This window comes from Fukomys damarensis, unplaced genomic scaffold (assembly GCF_012274545.1).
Source record: "Fukomys damarensis isolate Sample0158 unplaced genomic scaffold, DMR_v1.0_HiC HiC_scaffold_37, whole genome shotgun sequence".
In the NCBI taxonomy this organism is placed as follows: domain Eukaryota; kingdom Metazoa; phylum Chordata; class Mammalia; order Rodentia; family Bathyergidae; genus Fukomys; species Fukomys damarensis.
The window spans coordinates 5,396,141-5,413,650 of record NW_022900949.1 but is presented as its reverse complement, the minus strand read 5'-3'; the positions used below and the strand labels follow the sequence as shown (position 1 = coordinate 5,413,650).

Here is a 17,510-nt window from a genome sequence, read left to right as displayed (position 1 = left end):
GTCCTGCGGCGCCTCCGGTTCCCAGGGCCGCTGAGCAGTCGCAGCCGAGGTCTCGCCGGGCGTTAGCCTCTTCAGAAACCTCCAGAGCAGTCCCTGAGGATTTTTTTTTTTCCTCCCCAAAAGGCAGAGAATTTCCGGGGTTGCAGTCGCGGCGACTGCGCCTGTGTCCCCGATCTCGCGGAGCGGGCGTTGCGGGCTTCGGGCGACCCGGAGCTGTGAGGGTGAGCAGGTGTCTGGCGGCTTTGTCTTTTCGCGACCTTATTTATTTCAGACACATTGCGTTCAGGCGGAACGCTACTGTTCGTAGGTGTCTGGAGTGTGTATCTCCGTCTGTAACTGCAGTCGTGTGTAGACTGTTAAGTCATTTTGCTAAAGGAAAACAGTACTTTCCTGTTCTCTTAGGCCTATGCCTTCCCCCAGAGCTTCCACACAGCAATCTGTGGGAAGGAAAGATTGGACTTCGTTGCATTACAATAATTTGTCATTTTCTCCCTCCCCCCAAAAAATCCCCTTTTTTTGTGTGTGTGTGAGCTGTTTGAAAGGATGTAAGTTTTGAAAATCGCCCTCATGCTTATTGAGCTTTTAAATACTTGGTAACACATCTCATAAAATAAGAAAATAAAAAATAACGTTCCGAATATAGGGTCTGTGTAAGAAAGTCAGACTCCACATTTTCCAGTATGTGTTTTGGGGTAGTTAGGTTCTTATACTATTCGAGGTTTATGTATTATAGATTGTTTAGGTGTGTAAGTCTCTGAATCTAGAGCAGTGGCTTCTGTTTTTTGGTTATATTTTCGTTTGGAAGATTCACTTATTCTGTGAGGAACTCACGTTCTGATTGTATTCTTCCAGTATTTTAAAATGTTTTCTCCATTTCTTTTGTTTTCTGAATATTGATGAGTGCCTGAGTTCCACCTAATATTCTTAGGGAGTTTGTGGCGAAAGCTAGTATTTAATCGAGGAAGTAAATAATGTCATTATAAATTGATAAAAGCTTGAGAGATAGAAGACAGTGTTAGTTTCTCTTATCTTTGGGGGAATATGTGAAGTTAAGAAAAAAATGATTACCCAAGACCAAAAAGCGGGGCAACAACAACAAAAAAAGGGGATGAGGGTACAAAAATTGTATAAAAAGCCGGGCGTGGTGGCGCAGGCCTGTCATCCCATCACTAGGGAGGCAGAGGCAGGAGGATCGCTGTGAGTTCAAGACCAGCCCGGGCTACACAGTGAGTTCCAGGTCAGTCTCAACTATATAGTGAGACCCTGTCTCAAAAAACCAAAAACAAAAACAAAAACAAAAAACAACTAAACAAAACAAAAATTGTATAAAAGAGAAAACTACACCATGATGGGGGCTCAGCCTTTTGGCTATTAACTCATTGAGCCCTGCACTGGCATGAATAAAGTTGCTTCCTGGAAAGAAAAGCCTCAGTGTCCTGTCTCTCTACATAAGAATCCTGCTACATTTCCTGTTCAAAAGATGTAAGTTGAGATAAAATAGGATTAAGCATGAACATGTTTTAATGTTCACAAATAGAAAATCTGTTTCATAAGCATACTTTTGGTTGAAAGAAGCTAGACCCTAAGGAATGCCTGTCCCTCCCCAAGGCAGTGATTTAGGGCCAGATAATACATTTGTATTTATCTATTGATGCCCGACAGGTTTAATGGCTTGAAACTGTACACATTTGTCTCATAATTTCTTTGAATTAGGAATCCAGGCATGGTTTGGGTAGTAGGTTATCTGCTCAGGATTTTACTTGATTGTAGTCAAAACACTGGTTGGTCTGGTCTCACATAGCTTAACTGGGAAAGCTTACAAACGGAGAAATCTTTCTGTGTACACTCAGATCATGGGCAAAATTCATTTCCTTGCATCCACAGACTTTGTTGCTGTCTCCTAGAGGTTAACCTTAGCTTTTCGAAGCTACTGCAGTTCTTGCCACATTGCCCCTTCATTATATGAAGGGGTATCAGTACAGGAGTATCAGTACCTGTGTCAAAATTTGCAGTTTTAGAACTCGGCATGGTAATGCGCACCTGTAATCTCAGCACTCAGGAGGTTGAGACGGGAGAATTCAAGGCCAGCTGGGCCTTCCTAGTGAGTTCAAGGCAAGTCTCAAAACAAACCAATTTTTATTTTGGGGGCTATAAAGTGTAAAAACTCTTGGTATTGTGTATAATCAAGAGGAAGCAGGGGTTGTGGGCTGGTGGAGAAGGCAGGAGGAGGAGGGTAGTAGAATTTGTTTGTTTGTTTGTGAGTAGATGGTCTTCCTACGGTGTAAAGGGATTTATTTGTATGAGAGAGGTGCTTCCTAGGGAAAGCAGTAATCTCCATTAATTTTAGTGACCTATACCAGATTTTCCTTTAGGTGTGGAGGTGTGCATTTGTACAGAATAAGTAATATACCAGGCTTGTGACCTAAGCAGAAAGTGGGTTCAGGAGGAAAAGCAAAATAATTCTGTGTCTGTTTTGTGTCTGACAGTCCATGGTATTGATGTGTAGAGGTCTAAGTGTGATGCAAGAAGTCATTTTCTTTTCTTTTTTGCTACCGGGGATCAAACACAGGACCTTGCCTCTGCAAGGCAGGCAGTGGAACCACTGAACTAAATCCCTGGCAGGATACTGTTTTCAACAGCAGGTTTCTGAGTTGGGGCTTTGTTGTCTGAGGTGATGCCATATTCAGTGGTGATATTTTGAGCCAGGATCGAGTCACCTGATGTATGAGATTGGGGTATCCTTGTGAAGCAGGTACCCACTATAGTAAATGTGGCTTTCTGAGTTGTAAACTAAACTAGTACAGCACCTGAGCCAATAGTAGTAACACCAACAGTAACAGGGTGATGTTTAGCTGTACTTGAGAGAAGTTTTTGTTTGTGTTTTTATTTTGTTTTGCGGGGAGGAAGCTGAAGTGTCTGTAACTCTGGAGGGACTCAAGATTGATCTGGCAAATCCTTTCTTTGTGGCCTAAGTACATTTTGTTTATTTTTCAGGTGAGAGATTCCCAGAGGGTTTTTTTTTTGTTAAACTTTGAGTGAGATGGTTTTAAAGTAATGGTTCAGTAACTTAATAAATGCCAAGAGGAGAGCATTTGTTGACCTGGGCTCATAGTGCTAAGATGCCTGCTGATGTTTGGCCACATGTATTGTTTCTTGGGTACTCCTATTTTTTTTTTTTTTAGGCAGGGTCTCACTATGTAGTTGAGACTGACCTGGGACTCACTATGTAGCCCAGGCTGGTGTTGAACTCACAGTGATCCTCCTGCCTCAGCCTCCCGAGTGCTGGGATTACAGGCGTGCGCCACCACGCCCGGCCAAGTGCTCCTATCTTGTACTAGGGACATCATAGCTGGAAAGCAGCTACTGTTCACTATGCTTCATCACATAATCTAGGAATTCCCATGGTGGTTCATTTAGTTAATGCCAAAGGGCTTTCCAGGTAGTCAAAGTCAAGGTGCCCACAGGGGGCTTATAGTTTCTCTGTCACTTTGGTATCTGGCAAGAGAGTAAGGACAAGGGTGTCATTGTCTCCTGCAGGTGGAATATAGCCAGGGATCCCTATTTGGCTCAGTGCTGGAGCCTCAGTGTCATGCAAAGTGTGGGGTTGATATTTTCTTGGCCCAGAGTGTAGTGGGCAGCTGGGCATGGGAGGTCACAGACTATGTGTCCTTGAGAACCTCTGCAACTAATGGCCACATGAATGGCTTAGAGCCTCCAGGAATATTAAGAATGATTTCCAGAGCCTCTACCTCAAAAGATGAGTTTTTTTGTTTTTTGTTTTTTTACTTTTTGAAGGTATTAACAGGACGATTTGTTGGTTTTAGTTTGGATGTAAAATTTGTAAATGCAGAGTCTGAAAGTATCGGATGATATTGGAGTTAGATGTCTGTCCTTCATTAGTATTGTCAACTGAATCTTCTTGGAGAAGCATGTTAAAATGTAGTGTCACATCTGTGTTCCTATAGAAAGTGGCTGTTATTAAGATCTTTTTAAAAATGTATGTTGACAGATATGTTGGGTAGCTGGAAAAAGAATATTATGTCTCTTTGGAGGTAAAGCAGACTGCAGCTGAGAAGCTGTTGAAATAGGCACTCAACAGTCATGATGGTGAACACCTATAATCCCAGAATTCAGGAGGCTGAGGCAGGAGGGTCACTGTGAGTTCAAGACCAGCTTGGGCTGCATAGTGACTTTCAGGCCAGCCTGAACTATATAGTGAAACCCTGTCTCAAAAAATAAAAACAGCAAAAAAGAAATAGGCACTGAACACAGCACATTAAACATATTTACAAATGCACAATATTTACTCAGTGTTGGATGGCTAGAACCTGTAAATTCAGTAATATGGGTTACGGGGGCCTTGATGGATTGAATCACCACATTAAGGTTGTAGGAATCCATAACGAAGTACTTTCATTTTCAGATTCAAAAACAGACACAATTAGGCTGTCAAATGTGAAACAATATAGTCATCCCTTGATGAACTAGATTTTATGTGTTTCAATACCTGAGGTCCTATTTCAATATATATTGGGGTTTCTCAACTATTTTAATTGGGGGTCCATATTGTCAAGCCAGTGTGTTAAAGTCTTACTTAATATTCATTATTGCTTCTCTCTCTCTCTCTTTCTTTTGTGTGTTGTGTTGTGTATGTGTTTTGGTACTGGGGATTGAACCCAGGATCATCTCACTGAGCTATATTTCTAGCTGTTGGTTTTTTGGATTGTTTTGAGATGGTCTTGCTATGTCAGTAAATTTGCCTAGTCTGAACTTGAACGAGGATTATCCTGCCTCGGTCTTCCTGTGTGCTAGAGTTATAGGCATGTGCCGCTATGCCTGATTTATTTTGTTATTTCTTATGTCAAAGTGTTAAAGCCCAATATATATATATAATGTTTAGTTGTTTAAGATTTTAGGGGGCACAATATTTAAATTTAATGGTATTCACAGGTATAGATATATTTTGAGCCTAAATATATATGATTTGACCCCAGTATTGACCATGCTGATGGTATTCGAGTCTATAATTGGCCCATTTTAGCAAATGTTAAGTTAAAGTCTAGTTATCTTTTAGTCCACGTCTGATGATTTGTTTTCAAACCCATAAGTCCGGGCATGGTGCCGCACGCCTGTCATCCCAGCACTCTGGAGGCTGAGGCAGGAGGATCGCTGTGAGTTCAAGACCAGCCTGGGCTACATAGTGACTTCTAGGTCAGTCTCAACTACATAGTGAGAACCTGTCTCAAAACAAACAAACAAACTGGTAAGTAATCTGTATGGAGCAGCACTGTATTGCATAATTCGTGGTTGCTCAGTACTTACGTAAAGCTTTAAATTTCTTTCTTCCTTGGACTGGTAGCTCCCTAAAGCTGAAAGTCTGCCACCCTTTCTTCCTTTCCTTTTCCTTGCCCCCTTGCTCCCTCCCTTCATTCTTTTTTTGACTTAGACTTTTAGCTTCTTGAGGTGGTAGTGTTTTCAGCTTCTGTCCAGTTGATAAAAATTAAGAAGTAGAGTGAGGGACGGTCCTTTCTCTTTGGAATATTCAGACCCGTTTTCCCCTACCCTTCCCACTTTCCCTACACCTTTAGCTCTTTTCTTCCTATCTCACATTATTAATTATCTCATTAGGATCTTGTGTACTATTATAGTTTGTTCACACCAGAGAAACTATTCGGTATGTACTCATGTGTGACTTATTTATTTCACTTAAGAGTATATTGATATGTATCCATTTTCCTATGAATGACTCTAATTTCTGCGTTTCAGCGTTTCTTTACAGGGACTGTGTGGAGGCTTATCAGTGCTTGAAATGTATCATGACTCGTTTGTAAAACATGATATTTTGGTTCTAATGCTTTGTAATAAAAGTAAAATATCACATGTTAAGTGAACCAGATGTCAAATTTCCAGAATCTTCTACATAGTGGCATGTCGGGGAGTATCAACTACCACAGAAGGTCAGATTTTCAGGACTAAGTTACCATCAAGTCCTGGTTCATCTCTTCCTAACTAGATGATACTGGAGCAGTCACTTGTATTTTTTGAATCTAGGCTTTTAGGCTTTAAATAATGATAACGTCAGCCCTTTGAGACTTGTTAGGATAATACATCTCCTTGTGAAACTTCTAACATTCAGGAGTCTTTAGTAAGTGGCAGTTGGTATAGATACTGCTTTATTATGGAGTATATGATTTTTTAGTGACTTTTTACATGCATCACCAGCAAAGAGAGAGAAAAAGTAATGCTTGATGATTAGTAAGTAATGCTTATTAATGAATGATCAATGTCTACAGGAATGCAGATACCCTTATACAGAGAGGAACAGAGATTGTCACTGTTCACTTGGTTGCCTGAGCTGTCCTGACGTGTCACAGAAGAGAGTGTTCAGTCATGTTTCACCGTCAGTCTTATGGGATGGAAGCCATTGATTGGTCCCAGGGTAAGTCTGCTGATGCAGTTTCTTACAGGATCTAGTTTAGATTCCCCTGCATGGTATATACATCCAGTGGTCTGGGCCAGAGTAATCCTGCTGCTAGCTCATTTCAGGAATGCTGAAGTGGGCAAGAGAATGCTTTGGTTATAGGTGCTAATGGTTTTATTCCCAAGTTCTGTTGCCTTGAATGGTTAGAAAGTCATGTTGTTTACCTGTGCTTTTCCTGAGGCCAACGTGGCTCTCATCCCCTCTTCCTTCCTTCCTTCCTTCCTTGCATCACTCCCCTTTCTGGCTCTAGGTGATGTTGATTGCTCTGGCGTTGTATGATAGTAGTGGTATGTGGGTTTCCTAGGTGTGTTAGCTTACGTGGGACTTTTAAACTAGAATGGAATGACTTCTAGGCATGTGACTGGGAAATGTGGTCAGCTCTGAATTTTCATGCCTTCTTTTTTTCCTACTAGGTTTATTTTCTAGTGGCCCAGACTGCTTTCATGAAGAACAGACAAAAGCAGAAAGTGTGGTGGCTGACTGTTTCCCAAATTATAAGGTATGACAAGAGTGCAAATAGCATAGTAGCATCTGTAGCATTTCATAAGCATGGCACAGCACAAAGCATGGGAGATTATTCAGAGTCCATGTGCAGTTTAACTTCTAAGAGGGCCCAGAGGGGCTGCTTCCTTGACTGAGACTCCTCAGCTTGAGAGAGTCTCAGGAGAAAAGACAGCCCTGATCTGAAGCTTTGATGGCTTTTTATTGGTAGAACCAAGAAGCAAAGATAAAGGATAAAAACGGACAGCTGTGTAGACATTCACATAGAGGACAGGGAAAGGTGAGGGTAATGCTAGGTGGTCTGCTACATGACTGATCTTACAGCTAATCTAAGTAATAAATCAGTATAGGGAGGACAAGGGCCAGGGCAGTTATTCCTTAAGGCAGTGTTTTGTTTCTTTGGGGTTTGTTTGTTTGTTTGTTTTGACCTGGACTCACTATGTAGCTCAGGCTGGTCTTGAACTCACAGCGATCCTCCTACCTCAGCCTCCCCAGTGCTAGGATTACAGGCATGCGCCACCACGCCTAGTTTTTTGTTTTTTGTTTAGTTTTTTGAGATAGGGTCTCACTGTGTAGTGAGACTGACCTGGAACTCACTGTGTAGCCCAGGCTGATCTTGAACTCACAGCGATCCTCCTGCCTCAGTCTCCCTAGTGCTGGGATTACAGGCGTGCGCCACCACGACCGGCGACCACCACTAAGGCAATGTGTTTTGACCCTACATGAACTTGTGGCCCTACAGGATGTCTTTTCCTCTTTAACCAAGCGTTCCAGGAAGTTTTGGGCTTGCAGCCCCAAAAGTTGCTTATCTCTGCATATCCATCTCATACAGACCTCTGGCCATTGTCCCCACAAACATCCATCAAAGAGCTTGAGTCCCCAGTTTTATTTCCCTAGGAGTGAATCTTCTTACAATTATACAAGATTACCCTGAAAATCATTCCAGCACTTCAGTAATCACTAATTAATCTTGCCCTTCATGGCACTGACTGCGTGTCCTTGATTTTGCTGAGTGGTCTGATGATAAGGAAAATGAAATGTCCTTTTCTCACAGAATTTATTTGTTTATCACCATTTATCAGATGTGTGCATTTTGCTCAAGTGTACTTTTATAGAGGGAGTTAAGACAAGAAAGAGTTCCCAGTCTAGTAGTGGTGAGGTAAATTCACGTTTGAGATGTTCCAGTTTATAACCATGAGTGGAGAAGATGGGTAGTGAGTGTGGGTAGTGGTGGTAAAACCTATGGCACACGTGCCGCAACAGACTGTTGTGTCATTGAAAGCTTTAAAAGATTCACTTTTACTGCTCTGTGGCCACTGTTCAATGAGAGAAACAATAGAAGCATTCCCAGCTTGCTTTATTTTTTACTGGTATTGGGCATTGAGCTATATCCACAAGCCTATTGTTCTTTCTTTTTTTTTTTTTTTTTTTTTTTTTTTTTTTTGAGACTGTATCTTGCTAAGTTGTTCAGGCTGGGCTTAAACTTGTGATCCTCCTGCCTCAGCTTCCCAGAGTGCTGAGATTACAGATATGTGCCATCACGTTTGGCTCTCCCTCGTAGGCGATGGGTCCCTGTTCTCATTCTCCATGAACATTGGAGGAGATGCTACTTGGTTTAAAATAGTATGTGTGTGATGATTTAGGGTTCGCTGACCTTTGAGGATGTGGCTGTGGACTTCACCCTGGAGGAGTGGGCTTTACTGAACCCAATTGAGAGAAACTTATACAGAGAGGTGATGTTGGAGAACTACCAGAACCTGGTCTCAGTAGGTAAGACTGCTGTCATTCCTGTAGCCTCTCCTAGAACAGGAAAATGTATTTACTGTGTTTTAAGATTAGTGCTATCAATTCTGAGCACAGTGGCCAGTGACGGAGACATACTCCCTGCCCTAATATGTTATAGTCTGTGGTAGTGGTTCTCAAGTATGGTTTTAGGGTCAGTAGTCTGTTCTTTACAAAGTACATTTTTAGTCTCTACCTTTGACATACTGAATTAGAAATTTTTAATTTTTTTTTGTTTTTTGGTACTGGGAATCAAACTCGGGTCCTTGTGCTTACAAAGCATGCGCCAGAACCACTGAGCTAAATCCCCGGCCCTAGAAACTCTTTAGTTAGCGCCTTGTCATCTGTGTTTAACCTTCCCATCACATAAATTTGATGATACACTATAATATTTAAGAATTATTGGTGTACCAGGTATGGCACATGCCTGAAATCCCAGTACTTGGAAGTCTGAGGCAGGAGGATTGCCACCAGTTCACAGCCAGCCTGTGCTACATAGTGAGTTAAAGGCCAGTCTGAACCTAGAGACCCTGTCTCAAAAAACCAAAATAAAACAAGAACTATTGGTGAGCCAGGTGTCAAATGTGATGGTATGCACTTGTAACCTGAGGTACTTGAGAGGCTGAATCAGGAACAACTCCAGTTTGAGACCTGCCTTGGCAACTTGGCAAGACCCTATCTCAAAAAATAAAAGGGCTGGGTGTTTGGCTCAGTGATCCTTGGGTTCAACCCCGTAGCCACAAAAAGAAAAGGAGGAAAACCAAAAAACACGGGTGTAGTTGTTCCCCCCATGATCATAGAGATCTCAGCCAGAAATGGTGGCACATGTCTGTAATCCCAGCACTCTGGGGGCCTGAGGCAGGAGGATCACAAGTTTAAGTCCTACTTGTATTCTATGATAGTACTACATACATTAATATATTTAATTTTTAGAATGTTATTCTAAAATTTGACCCCTTACACCATGATTATCAAGTATCATTTTATTTATTATTATAATTATTACTTTTTTTTTTTCCTGTGCTGGGGATTTCTCTGGGCAGCTTAGTGACTTAACCAGACCCTGTCTGAAGATTTTAAAAAAGCAGGGACTGGAGATGTAGCTCAGTGCAAAGGCCTTCAGTTCAATCTATAGTACTAATGAAACTTCTGTTTCACTTTATTTTCTGTTTGATTAATATTTAGTGCTTTGCAAGTGTCTATGTTTTTGCGTGTCAGAGGTCAGTGCCTTTCCGATACATAGTGAGGAGATGTTTGCATATTGAGGTTGTTAGCAATCATTTTCATTGTGATTTGAACTGTAGTTCCTAAATCCTGGGAAGGTTTATTACGTGTTGTGTAAGCCACTTCCATGCATCTTTCCTCTTGTGTAGGGTGTCAGCTCATCAAACCCAGCCTGATCTCTTGTTTGGAAGCAGAAGAAGAGTTACGGACAGTGGAGAGAGGTGTTCTCCAAGGTATGTATTGTCTAAAACATCTCTGGATGCTGAGAAATTTAGGATGGTTGGGGTATAATGAGGAACCTTTCTTTATTGTGAAATACTCTGAATCAGAAGGATAGGCCATTAGGCTCAGAAGTTTTGGGATATCGCCACATCCCAGTACTCCATTACTTTCTGTCTGTCTAGCCTTTCTTACATTTGCAACAACTATCTGTTCTTTTCTTTTTTGACTCCATGGTTTTCATGTATGCTATTTTTCCAGATCTTTCCTGCTTTTTATGTATGATAGTAGTTTCTGTTTGCTATAAAATTTAGTTTTTAGAATAAGATACTAACTTCTAAATTTTGACCCCTTATCCTTAGGACTGTAAAATTTCATTTATTGTTATAAGTATTTCTTTTTCTGTCCTGGGGACTGAACCCAGGACCTTGCACATGTTAACACAGAGTGACAGCCCCAACTCTGCAAATTTTAGATAAGTTTAGATAACTTTAGATAAACTCTTAAAACTGCTGAAATATATCATGGCTTTATCTTTTAGCATATTTAATATGGAAAAAATATAAATGAGCTGTATTATTAACTTTTTTGGGTACCGGGGATTGAACTCAGGTCCTTGCACTTGTGAAGCAGTAGAACCATTGAATTAAATCCCTGGCCCTATTTTTAACTTTTATAGCCTAACGCTTCATTGTGGAAACATACTTTGTTTTTGTATTTTACTTCAGAACGGGCACTGCGACTTAACATCAAACAGATAGCACTTCAACAGGATATTCTTTGGTTAAAAACATCAAACGAGATACAACCGGTAAGACTCAAAAGAGATACTTCTAATTTTGTAAATTCAGAGAGGATTGGGGGTTTCATGATAGATATCAGAGACATTTGAGAGAAGTACCCTTCATCCTCAGGGCGCTGTGTCTGTGAGAAGATACCCCAAATCTGAGCTCCTTCAGGGGCACAGTACTCCTACATAGTATCTAGACATTGGCTTTTTAAAATAATGTCATGAAAATCTGCTGGAATCCCTTTGAAATTAGAGAAGATAGCATAGAATCTTACTGTTGGCTTCCTTCATTCTTATTGAATAAAATTCAGAGGGTAGGAACATTATGCATGTAATGAAAATAGCAGAAATCATAATCATCATCATGATTATGTAATCTACTAAGTTTGAAAAATAATTTCTCTGGGGAAATTTTTGTTTTTATTTTTAAGTTTTTAAAATTATTTTTTGGTCAGGCAAGGAACCAGCGCAGAGAGAAGTTGTATGGCCTTCAGCCATGTGGAGAAATCGTCAGAGAGCATTCATGCCTTTTGACACATGTGGGTACACAAAACGGAGGGAGCACTTGGGATTGTGGTCAGTATAGAAAAGGCTTTCCTGCTCATCACAAGGAAACATCTTCTGCAGACCAACTTCCTGTTTTCCGCCAGTATGGAAAAGACTTCAGTGTGACTCAGGATGTGGCTTACCAGGCAGTGTATACACAAGCACAATCTTTTGAATGCAGCGACTTTAGTCAAGCCTTTGTCAGTCAGCCACAGCTTCAGATACATGGGCGAACTCGGAGTGAAGACAGACTCTTTGAATGGACTCAGTGTGGTGAGGCTTTTAATCCCTCTGTGAGTCATGCTGCACGTGTTCAGATGTTCACGGGGAGAAAACCCTACGAATGCAAGGAGTGTGGGAAAAGTTTTAAATATTCCGCCAATCTTAATATTCATATGCGAACCCATACGGGGGAGAAACCTTACCAGTGTAAGGAGTGTGGAAAAGCCTTTTCTAGGTGTTATCCACTAACTCAGCATTTAAAAACTCACACTGAAGAGAAGCCTTTTGAATGTAAGGTTTGTGGAAAATGTTTTAGAAATTCCTCATGCCTTAATGATCACTTTCGAGTTCACACTGGATTGAAACCCTACAAATGTAAGGACTGTGGCAAAGCGTTCACAGGGCGCTCTGGCCTTAGTAAACATTTACCAACTCACACTGGAGAGAAGCCGTACGAATGCAAGGAGTGCGAGAAGGCCTTCACTTCCTCCTCTGGCCTCATTAAACACATGAAAAGTCACACGGGAGAGAGGCCCTTCGAATGTGACCACTGTGGGAAGGCTTTTGCTTCTTCTTCATCCCTTATTACACATTCAAGAACCCACACTGGAGAGAAGCCCTTTGAGTGTAAGGTATGTGGGAAAGCGTTTACATGTTCCTCCTACCTTCGCATCCACATGCGAACTCACACTGGCGAGAAACCCTATGAGTGTAAGGAGTGCGGCAGAGCCTTCACTGAGCGCACAAGCCTCACTAAACACCTCCGCACACACACTGGAGAGAACCCCTTTGAATGTAACGTATGTGGGAAAGCGTTCGCCTGTTCCTCCTACCTGCACAATCACATACGGACGCACACTGGCGAGAAACCTTACATATGCAAGGAGTGTGGGAAAGCCTTCACTGTTTCCTCACACTTAAGTAAACACATAAGAATTCACACGGGTGAGAAACCTCATAAATGTGAGGAGTGTGGCAAGGCCTTCACCGTGCGCTCAGGCCTCACTAAGCACGTGCGCACTCACACTGGGGAGAAGCCCTATGACTGTAAGGAGTGTGGGAAAGCCTTTACCACATCTTCAGGCCTCCTTGAACATATAAGAAGTCACACGGGAGAGAAACCCTATGAATGTGACCAGTGTGGGAAAGCCTTTGCTTCCTCCTCATACCTTATTGCACATTTAAGAATTCACACTGGAGAGAAGCCCTTTGAGTGTAACATGTGTGGCAAAGCGTTTACATGTTCCTCCTACCTTCATATTCATATGCGAACTCACACGGGGGAGAAACCCTATGAGTGTAAGGAATGTGGCAAAGCCTTTACTGTTTATTCACACCTCAGTAAACATGTAAAAACTCACAGGACAGAGAAACCCTATAAATATAAGGGCTGCGGGGTAGCCTTCAGTACTTCTTCTCATCTTCCTGAACATGGAAAAACACTGCAGAAAAGCCCTTTGGATGTAAGGAATGAGGAAACGGCTTTAGGAAATCCTCTTGCCTTAGTATTACATTCAGATTCACAGTGGCAAGAAACTGTATCGATGTAAGCCATGAATAGTGTTCATTTGTCCCCGTTACTTCAGACCTGAAAGAATTCCCAATGTAAAGAATGTAAGTCATCAGAATCAGCTTACAGTCCAGCTTCTAAGGACGCCTTGAAGCTGTACAATGTCAGAAACGTGGAAAGCCTTCCCTGTCTTGAGATCTCACTTAGATAGGTGAGGTTTTCCAATGGAGAGAAGCTATTGATGCAACATGCGGAAAAGTTGTAGTCTGCTAAGCATTTTGATGGTTGCCGGAGTTATCACAACGGACAAAGACATCATGAAAGTTTGAAATGTTCAAAGATCATTGTTTACGTTATTCCTCAACCTTTAATAAAGGGGTTCTTACTTGAGAAACTATCCATGTATGTAATATGAGGATTGCTTCTTTGTTCGGAAATCTTGTGTGCTGGCAGACATGGCTTTCTTGGTTATAGATTTATTTTGAACATTTGCAGTATCAGTATTTGAAATGTTTTGAATATTTGTGAATTTTTGACTTTTCCATTTTAAATATTTAATTTCTACTGTAGTCCTACTTTTTCTTCCACCTTTACTAAGATATGACTGACAACTAAAACATACATAAATGAAATGATTTTCACTGTCAGGCTAATTAAAATAACTCTTACATGATATAATGACCTTTTTTTTTTTGGTATTGTAAAACACTTCCTACTCTCAGCTAAGTCAGATAATGATTTTCACTGTCAGGCTAATTAAAATAACTCTTACATGATATAATGACCTTTTTTTTTTTTGGTATTGTAAAACACTTCCTACTCTCAGCTAAGTCAGGTGTCGGTACTTTATTACTAACTATATTCACAGTCTGTATATAAAGTCTCAAGAACTTAATTTATCTTTTAACTAAAAGTTCATGCTCTTTGACAAGTATCTCTTTAGCTGCCTCAACCCCTATCCTCTAGTAACTACAATTGTATTTTTTTCCTTCTGAGTTTGACTTGTAGGTTCCATATTTAAATATGATCATGCAGTGCTTTGTTTTTATGTTTGGCTTAATTCACATAGTATAACGTCCTCCTGATTCATACTTTTTGTGCTAGAGGTATAGACTTTCCTTTTTTTAAAAAATGTAAATATTCCATTACATATACTTTTATTTTCTTTACCCATTCATATATAAAGGAACTTAGGTTATTTCCATACTTTGGCTATTAGTACTGCTTTATTGAACATAAGAGTGCATATATTTCTTTAGGGAGTCATTTTATTTCTGTGGATGAATGCTTACATTTGTGGGATCATTTGCTTGTTCTATTTTAAATTTTATGAGGACCCTCCATACGGTTTTTCAGAAGTCTCCACTAATTTTGATTCCACGCAGCTGTATACAAATGTTATGGTTTCCTTCACACCCTTACACTTACCTCGTTTTTTAAAATAAGCACCATCTTAACATGTATGAGGTAATATACCATTTATGGTTTTAATACTTCTTTTTTTTTGGTACCGGGGATTGAACTCTGGCCCTTGCACTTTCAAGGCAGGCGCCGGAACTACTGAGCTAAATCCCCGGCCCCCATTTATGGTTTTGATCTTCATTTCCCTGATGACCAGTGATTCTAAGAATCTCCATCTACTTGTTGATCACTTACATATCTTTTTAAGAAAATTACAAAGGTCCTTTGCCAATTTTTAATTGGTTTTTTGCTGTTATATGATTATTTATATACAGGATGTTAATCCATAATTGGATATATGGATTACAAATATTTTCTTTCATTCTGTGGGCAGCTTTTCAATTTGTTGTTTCCTTTGCTGTGAAGAAAGTTTTTAGTTTGGTATAGTTTTACTTTTTTTGTTGTTGTTTTTACTTTTAAAAATTTATTGTTTATTTTTTGGCTTTTGTCGACTCTGTTGTTGGTGTTCCTAAGATCAGTGTCGTGATGCTTTCCTCCTGTTTTATCCTGGGAGTTTTATGGTTTCACAGCCTCAGGTTTAGTCTAATCCATTGTGAATGGATTTCTGTGTATGTTGTGCAGTGATGGCCCAGTCGCACCCTTTTGCATATTGATATCTAGTTTTCAATCATTGCCATATATGAACAGAGTGGTATTCTTGGGAAGCTTGTCAAAATTAGTTGTCTGTGCATTTGTTGATTTCTGTTCCTTTCCATTGGTCTCTGCCTCTAGTTTTATGCCGATACCCATACTGTTTTGATTACTGTAGTTTTGCAATATAATTTGAAATTGGGATGTATGATAACTTCTACTTTTATTCTTACTCAAGATTTTTTGGGCTTTTGGGAGTCTCATGTTTCTATATGAATTTCGGGATTTTTAAAATAATTGTGTTACAAATGCCATTGGAATCTTGAAAAAGATGGCATTAAATTTGACATTTTGGGTACTTTGGACATTTTCAAATATCATTTCAGTCCATGAACATGGGATAACTTTCCATTTATTTATGACTTATTACTTTTCATCTTCTTTTTTTTTTTTTTTTTTTTTTTTTTTTTTTTTTTTTTTTTTTTTTTTTTTGTAACAGGGATCAAACTCAGGACCTTGTGTTTGCAAGGTCGGCACAGTGCCACTGAGCTAAATCCTCAGCCCTCTTCATCAATGTTTTATTTGTTTCAGTTTGTCAGTCATTCTTCTCCCTGATTAAATTTATTCCTAAGGATTTTATTGTTTTGTTGCTGTTGTCCACTTTTTTTTTCTTTTTTCTCAGTACTGGGGATGGAACTCAGGACCTTGCTCTTGCCAGGCAGGTGCGGCACCACTGAGCTACATCCCTGGCCCTTGTTGCTGTTGTCAATGAGATTATTTTCTTAATTTCTTTTTCAGTGAACAACTGTTCATCATTAGTGTATAGTAACACTATTTTTATTAGTGTATATTTCTAATACATAATAACCCATTTGTACCGAAGATTGCAGTCTTGAATTTTTGCATGACATTCATATGTTATTTAGAAAAATTCAAAGAATAAGAATTTGAAGAGAAAAAATTATATCATGTTCCATTGTTTCATGGATGCTCCAAAAGTGGAACACTAGGCATTGAATCATTAACATTCATTTGGGGGAATTGGTACATATGCATATACTATTGATTTTTGTATGCTGACTTTGTATCCTGCTGCCTTCCTGAATTAATTTATTATGATCGTTCTTTCATGGGCCGTTAGGATTTTCCGTATTCAAGGTCATGTCATCTGCAAACAATTTTACTTTTTTTCTATTTGGATGCCTTGTCTCTTTCTTGCTCAGTTACTGTGACTAGAACTTGCAGTATTATGATTAGTAGAAGTTACAAATGTGGGCATCCTTGTTCCTGTTCTTTAAGGAAAAGCTTTGAGCTTTTTGCACCAAGTATGAGGATAGCCATTGGCTAGTCATATATTGTCACTGTTATGTTAAGCCATGATCATTCTATACCTAATCTAATGAAAGTTATGAAAATATGTTGAATTTTGTTAAAGTTTTGTTTCTGCATTTTTTGGCAGTGGTTTTCCTTTAATTGTGTTGTGACATTTATTGATTTTTGCATGTGTTGAATCACCTTGCATTACAGCTATAAATTTCAGTTGATTGTGATACATGATCCTTTTAATAATTGTTTCAATCTGATGGGCTAAATTTGCCCATCAAAAGATATAGTGGCTGATGGCATCAAAACAAGACATGTCTTTGTGTTGCCTGTAAGGGACTCGGTTCACCTTTAAGGACCCAATGATGAGAAGTGTAGGGATGCCTTGTAAATAGAAACCAAAGGAAAATGGATGTGGTTGTACTTGAATCAGAAAAAACAGACTTTAAGTCAAAAACTGTAATGAGAGAAAACGAGGTAGGGGTGAGGAAGTGGTCACCTAACCAAGAGAATAGAACACCTAGCTGGGTGCAATGGGACGTGCCTATAATTCCAGCTACTTGGAGGCTGAGGTGGGAGTACTGCAAGGTAAAACCCAACCTTGGCAACAATGTGAAACCCTAAAAAAAAAGGTGTGTGTGTGTGTGTGCACGCATGGAGACCACCAAAATAATGTGCACACACTTCAGCAGCTCATCCTACCAATAAATGTCTGGAAGCTAATGGCCACCACTTTGAGCACCTCTTGTAATTGTAGAGGCCAAAGATAACTGATAACTTGTGTTAATCTTATGATGTCTCAATAAATTTAGTGTTAAAATTTTATGGTTTTTTTTCCTGATGTATACTTTTTTCTGGGT

General features: G+C 39.8%; 1 protein-coding gene across 1 annotated transcript in view; it reads left to right on the top strand.

The window, feature by feature from the left end:
* The window catches only part of LOC104869442 (zinc finger protein 260-like), a 33,946-nt gene extending 20,625 nt beyond the window's left edge, over nt 1-13,321 (top strand). The window contains 7 exon segments of the mRNA XM_010634678.3: nt 6,294-6,439; nt 6,895-6,980; nt 8,626-8,752; nt 10,138-10,221; nt 10,936-11,018; nt 11,453-13,196; nt 13,199-13,321. Of these exon segments, the coding sequence (XP_010632980.1) occupies nt 6,391-6,439; nt 6,895-6,980; nt 8,626-8,752; nt 10,138-10,221; nt 10,936-11,018; nt 11,453-13,196; nt 13,199-13,239 (2,214 nt within the window). The 5' untranslated portion in view covers nt 6,294-6,390 and the 3' untranslated portion in view covers nt 13,240-13,321.
* The last annotated feature ends 4,189 nt before the right edge of the window (nt 13,322-17,510 follow it).